Genomic DNA, 7166 nt, shown 5'->3' with positions numbered 1-7166 from the left:
TCTGACCCACCTCCAAGGCTGGACAGACCTTACCGTTACCTACCCACGCCTGGGGGCCAATATACCAGATGCATTAATAAAACATAGCGACTCTGAACTCCCACAACCCTGACGGACTCCTCTTTCTGTGAGAGCAATGACTTCTATAAAAAGACTGAAGAATGCTATCAAAAAATAATTAGGATTATGAGGTTAATTACTGCATGCATTTTATAATGTATATTCACTAATAGCGATATCAAACACTAATTATTGTTTACTGTAGGATGAATATTTAAACTTTTCAAGAGAAGTGGGGGGGAAAAATAGGGGTTTTCCACTTGGAATAGATGCCAACTACAGACGCACGTATGTTGTAACATTTTAATTTTTAAAATGAAATTGGCACCCTACTAATACAAAGACACAGAAAGTCCATACATGAAAAATGTATGGTCACAGTACCCTCGAGCATAGCATTTAAATACAGTTCAAAAAAACCTCAAAACAGGCTTGAATATCATGAAATATTAACAAATATATGCGTTTCTTTTAATTAGCGTTTTTCTGTACCTGTTTTTAGGGTTCATTTTTACAGGTTGCTTTCTGTCAACTAGAAAGGTTTAAAAAAAAAAAACCAAACTGTTTTTTCAAATGTAAAATTATATTCTCATCAATTTAGAGAAATCCAGGAATAAGAACTTCAAAAATACTCACCTAAAATTGTGACAATTGGCAGCACTGCAATTAAAAAAGCTTCTGAAGGTATTACATGTCCATTTACATTTTCCCCTTTTCTACTGAGCAAGAGTGATAATATTGGTTCACCAAGAAAAAGGCTGCAAATACTTAATATAGTTTTGAACCTCAGTCTGATTCATAGTTCCACTGAAGTAAGTTTAGAAACAAGAGCAAAAAGCTGAAGTTACCCCAGGATGTAAGGCTAAGTACATATGTATATGCTGAAGGTCTGGACTACCAGCTATCACGGTAGAACACAGACTGCAGAAGTAACATTCAAAGCCTATTAAGAACACAACATTTAACCGAAAATCAGCTAGAAGAACAGAAAATCAGAGAACAGGGGACTTGTTGGTCATCCACTTCATCTCTTCATATCATCTGCTATACTGCAGCTTATTGCAAGAGTATATAAATACAAGAATAGTAAATCAGTACTTACTTTATATAATAAATATTCTTTATATATAGATTATGAAAATACAGCTACAGTAAAATCAGTGCAAAAATTATCAAAATGTACTGACGGAAGAGTCCTGTCTGCCAGAATGTGCATCATAAAACACCCATATTTCATCTACTGCATCATACGCTGACAAGAATTAAAAAAATGCACAACGTACATTGCTAACTGCGCCATTCTAAAATTACATCTATTTACAATGTCAGACAAATGAGATTAAAACAATGCATGCGTTATTTAAACTACACGCTTCATTTTTCCTCATTATTTTGCTGAATTTTAAATAACTTCCTCTTCCCTAATTGATATACTTTGAATGGAAGTCGCCCTCACGAGTCCATATTTGCACGAGCAGCCTTTTTAGAATTAAGAAAGTTCTTTTTCTTTTTCCTTGTAGAATTATGCAAAGAAAGCATGGGATCACTCGGCTCACGGAACAAAAACACCTTCTCCCCTGTGTCTAATAGCTCTATGGCTTCGGCAGTTGCAATGTTCAATGGAACAGGAGGATCGGATTGTTTCATAGGAGGATGCGTAGGCAAACATCCAAGATGAATGAATGCTGCTTCTTCCAAGAGGGCGAGTTGCTTCTTCATCAAGCTATATTAATGAAAAAAATATAATTAAAAAATGAAAACTTGGGCAAAAAAAAGTGTAACTTTCTATATCATATCCTGCCAAAGAAGTGGTGACTTTGGAAGCTAAAGAAAATCATATATCAATAGACAGAACTGTAATTTCCATTCCAATCCCCGATAATTTACACATTGTTTTATGAGATACAAAATTGCATACGGAAAGTAACCTTCTAATAAATAACCATAGGGAAGATGGGCAATGTTTATGAAAAATGTATGAATTTTGTGGATATGTACAGAAAAAAATCTTTTTAGGCATAGTATTATTGCGTATTATGTGCAAATATGTTATAGGAAACACAAGCACAAACAGCAGAACAGTGTCAGAAAACGCATATTTATGAACTTATTTTCTGATTTCTAACAGACATAATAGGAATCTTTGGACATGAAATGAAGCATTAAAAAACCCATGTATGTTTCTTCCTGTTTTCTCCTTACCTGTTTTTCCTCTTGTTTGGAGAAGGGATCTTTTCCAAACTTCTGTTTATCAGATCTTGCCTTACTTTGTCCTCCAGCACTTGCCACAACTCTTGGTTCTTCCTGAAGGAGTAGGAAAGAAAAATTCTCAGAAGATTCTCAAATCTTAAGGACCTGGGGGTGTTGGTGGGCAGCCGGCTGAATATGAGCCAGCAGTGTGCCCAGGTGGCCAAGAAGGCCAACAGCATCCTAGCCTGTATCAGGAATAGTGTGGTGAGCCAGACTAGGGAAGTGATCATCCCCCTGTACTCGGCACTGGTGAGGCCCCACCTCGAGTACTGCGTTCAGTTTTGGGCCCCTCACTACAAGAGGGACATTGAGGTGTTGGAGCGTGTCCAGAGAAGGGCTACAAAGCTGGTGAGGGGTCTGGAGGACAAACCTTATGAGGAACGACTGAGGGAGCTGGGGTTGTTTAGCCTGGAGAAGAGGAGGCTGAGAGGAGACCTTATCACCCTCTACAACTACCTGAAAGGAGGCTGTAGAGAGATGGGGGCTGACCTCTTCTCCCTGGTGACAAGTGATAGGACAAGAGGAAACGGGTTCAAGTTATGTCGGGGAGGTTTAGATTGGATATTAGGAAACATTTTTTCACTGAAAGGGTTATTAAACATTGGAATAGGCTGCCCAGGGAGGTGGTGGATTCACCATCCCTGGAGGTGTTTAAAAAAAGGGTAGATGTGGTACTTAGGGACATGGTTTAGAAGTGGTTTTTGTCAGGGTAGGTTAATGGTTGGACTTGATGATCTTAAAGGTCCCTTCCAACCTCGGCGATTCTATGATTCTATGAAATATACACACTTTCCTCCCCTTTCTGATTTTAGCTACCAAACCCATGACGCTAATAACATGAATACAGTCAGTAAGAGTGTTCAAGGATTTTTGCTGCCTGGCCACAAATCATTTAAACCACACCTCAGGGCATGGTCCCAAGGTCACTTATCTCTTTCTTGACAACTCAAATCTGACAACTAGAGGACCCTGTGCCACAACATCTGCTTTTCTCCCCTTCCCATGTCATGGCAGGGAGTTGGGAGAGAGGGTCCATGAGCACCTCTCAGGTGCTAGCTGCACAGCTATTTGGCTGGTGTTAATGGGGATAAACTGGAGGGATGAAGGCTCTGGAAGACTACCTGTCTCTTTGAGTAAAGAGAAAAAGAGAGGCCACTCGGGACTTTAGTAATGAGGTACAAAGGGACAGGCATCTGCAAGGTTGAAACTTACATTATCAGAAATGAGGACCTCCTTTATATCTTTAGGAGCTATAGACACCTAAAATCTGGTGTGCTATGCATATTATAAATACAAAAAGCTGGAAGAAAAAATATTTTAATAAACTCAAATTAAAGTCAACAGAAAGAAGGCCATCAGAATAAGACTTATAAATCTAAAAAATAACCATTTAATTCATAAAGTTATAAATTTTGTTATTTTATCAATAAATTTATTATAGTTAAAGTATTTCACAAAATAAGGTAGCAGCTTCAAATTATTTTTACCCCATAAAAATATTTCAAAAGGAAACTTATGCACCTGTGATTTCTTCCATTGCTCTCAACCTGCTTGTCCAGCAAATACAGAGACATGTAAAGCAATAATCTCCTCTTGCAATGGTCTACCAAAAAACCATCTCACTTACCTTTTCTTACAGCTGGCAGGCTCATCTGCATTACTGTCACTTTCAGCAACACCATCTGAATATTTGCTGATGGAATTGAGGACAGAAAGAACCTCACTTTGTGAGCTGGAGGGCAGCAATAAGTTCAGGATCCTGTGCAACATCCCCATTGGCACCCTCGTCAGTTTAGCTAAATAACCTGCCAGGCGCAGCTCCTACAGGATTAATGAGAAGAGGACAGATAAATTTAGCATTGAAAATAAAAACAAGTGTTAGTGAATTTTAATTACTGTCGTTAAAGAATTATTCATTTTAGAAACAAAAGATATTATTGAAAAATCATGTTAGTGGTGACAGTTTTGGTGTCAAGTGGACACAGTCTCATGTTCACCGTTTCTGTTTACACCAGCCCATATATATTACAGTTGTCCATTTCATTCTGGATATAGGCAGCGTAAATGTTAAACAACCAGCTGATCTTAGCCTACGTACCGGATGCCCTTCGATCTGAAAAATCACAATGCAACCATATTCTACCGTGTAAGGTTGAGTTAATTTCCGGATTGTGCTATTATAAAGAAAACCTTTCAAGATAGCAATGAAGCAATACAGCATTCCTTGGTCTGTAAAATTCGGGGGAAAAAAGTAGCGTCTGAAGCCTAATGACAACATTTACATTTACATGTTGCCATGGTTGAGGACTTCATTGTTCAGCCTCTCTTAACACCAGATTCTGTGATAAGCTCAGAGAACAGCTTGTAACATTTGTTAAGGGGTGAAGGAAACATCTGGGTTTCTTTTGGTGTTTGTTTTTTTTTCAAATGTGCTCTCTTTTTCACCCCAAAGGTCAGTGGTAAAGCATATTCATATAGTGTTCAAATAGACTAAGTTCAAATTTAGTTGTTCCCTAGACAATCCACCAGCCCCATATCCTGCCCCCCTCCAAACACCAAAATCCCGTTGTTATTTTCTGCTCTGCTGTCAAAACTACTGTGTCCCCAGGGCTGTTCCTGTGGATTTCTCATGCATATCAAATATGAAAAGTCTACAATATATTGAGAACTACATGGAAAGAAAAGAGTAGAGCAAATTAAACCAAGTTACATGCCTCAAAGGATGCCAGAAAAAAAAAAGCTGTTGTAGTCTTATTAAAACCATTATTAAAACCATACATGTATCTCAGGTAGCTGAAGTTAGGTAAGACGTGCCAAACGTTCAAGATGACTCATGACATCCGAGTCACCTCCACTCTGTAGACCCTCCTATAAGCATTGATAGAAGAGATGACTACAAAGCCCACGTCACATAAAAATACACAAGGTCCCACCATGCAGGAAGACAGCCAGTTTGTTTGTGCACAGTGGATTCAAAATGTCACAGCAAATGTTTGAACTCCGCCTCTTTTTTGCATGATGGATTTTCAGAGGAGCAAATGCACCTAGGAGATCCCTGTATTAAGTGAATCTTTTGTTTGAAGAAGTCATTTCAATAAAAGGATGCTCTGTAAAGGATAATTCTTTCTGCTAAATTCATGTTAAAACAAACAAAGCAATCACCCCCAAAGCAGCCCTAATCCAAATTTAGATGGCCACACAAAATAAAGAAATCAATTGTCATGGTTTAACCCCAGTCAGCAGATAGGACCACACGGCCACTCGCTCACTCCCCCGTGCTGGGATTGGGAAGAGAATCAGAAAAGTAAAAGGAAGAAAAAAAACCTTGTGGGTTGAGACAAAGACAGTTTAATAAGTAAAGCAAATGCCACACACATGAGCAAAGCAAAACAGGGAATTCATTCACTGCTTCCCATTGGCAGGCAGGTGTTAAGCCATCTCCAGGAAAGCAGGGCTCCATCACCCGTAACAGTTACTTGGGGAGAAGAACTCCATAACTCAGAATGTCTTCTCCTTCCTTCTTCTTCCCCCAGCTTTATACACTGAGCATGATGTCACATGGCATGCAATATCCCTCTGATCAGCTGGGGTCAGCTGTCCTGGCTGCATCTCCTCCCAACTTCTTGTGCCCCCCAAGCCTGCTCGCTGGTGGGGCGGTGTGAGAAGAGGCCTTGACTGCCCAGCGACAGCTATAAACACCAGTGTGCTATCAACACTATTTCTCATCCCAAATCCAAAACATAGCACTATACCAGCTGCCAGTAAAAAAGTTAGCTGATCCCAACTGAAGCCACAACATCAATCCACTTCCTTTTCCCATAACCCTTCTCCAAGCAGAGAGCCCCTCTCCAAAAGGCAGGAAAACTAGCCACTTCCCAAAGTTTCTTGGTCTCCTTAGTGTTGTTACAGGTTTTCCATGGAAAGCACTGAGATACTACAGTGAACTAGGATCCCAAAATTGATGATTAGTATCTAAAAAGTCCAATATTTTCACCCTAAACAGGCACCAAAGTTAGGTAAAAGATATGTCTGTTCAGGCTACTTAGAGCAAGAAATGTTTTGATTCTTTGGAAAGGAATGTAAGTAAGAGCTTAAATCTCAATACAGACAACTAAGTTTAATTTCTACATTTGTATACAGACTGTGTTGTACTTTTGGTCTTTAAAACTGTTCTAGAAACTTACAAAAAACATTAAGTGAGAATAAAAATGACGCATCTCTGTGACCTGTTCTGCTCTTTTTGGCTAAATAGTCTCAGGACCTTTAACTCAGTAATTTATACACAGATGATCGAAACATCATGACTTCAGTACTGCATTCCTCTGTAATAGTTTCTTCTCAAATGTTCTCTTCTCCACTCTGAACCTGACCTTTCTCATCAAGTATGATTTGGACTGAGAGGCAACCCTCAATGTTTTTCTAACAGCAGAATTCACAATGAAGTAATCCCGCGAGGTGCCACGATGCTGTCAACAGTACCAAAAGTGGCACAGGTACCCAAGAGCCAGATGCACCTAACATATGTAATGCAAACGGGTGTGCTGATGTGTGAACACGCACGAGCAGCGAGCAGCTGTCAGATGCTCACAGCTACCCAATCCAGCTTGCAGAAGCGGGGAGGAGAAGTGAACGTGGATGCAAACACAGGAATGGTCACACTGGTCAGACCAAAAGCCCTCCAGCATGGGATGAGTTTGGTTCTTCAGGTGTATTATATGGTAAGGTACTACAAAGATTAGGAATTCACTTTTTTCATAAAATCTAATGGATACAAATGCTACTTGCACCACCAATAACCTCATTTGTATTCTCTGAATTTGGTCAAAATAAAAACAGGAATGAATTGTAGTTTATAA

The 7166-nt window shown here is 39.4% G+C and overlaps 1 protein-coding gene across 5 annotated transcripts in view; it reads right to left on the bottom strand.

The window, feature by feature from the left end:
- Window positions 1-361: 361 nt before the first annotated feature.
- EVC2 (EvC ciliary complex subunit 2) overlaps window positions 362-7166 on the bottom strand; it is an 82705-nt gene continuing 75900 nt past the window's right edge. For all 5 annotated transcript variants that reach the window (XM_063335436.1, XM_063335435.1, XM_063335432.1 and 2 more), the window contains exons 20-22: window positions 3938-4131; window positions 2263-2364; window positions 362-1783 (exon numbers count right to left, since the gene is read on the bottom strand). In XM_063335436.1, the coding sequence (XP_063191506.1) occupies window positions 1513-1783; window positions 2263-2364; window positions 3938-4131 (567 nt within the window). In that variant the 3' untranslated portion in view covers window positions 362-1512. The remainder of the gene's footprint in view (window positions 1784-2262; window positions 2365-3937; window positions 4132-7166) is intronic.

Source organism: Chroicocephalus ridibundus, chromosome 5 (genome assembly GCF_963924245.1).
Source record: "Chroicocephalus ridibundus chromosome 5, bChrRid1.1, whole genome shotgun sequence".
NCBI classification, from domain to species: Eukaryota; Metazoa; Chordata; class Aves; order Charadriiformes; family Laridae; genus Chroicocephalus; species Chroicocephalus ridibundus.
The sequence above is the reverse complement of the archived record's forward strand: the minus strand, read 5'-3'. Positions and strand labels throughout refer to the sequence as shown.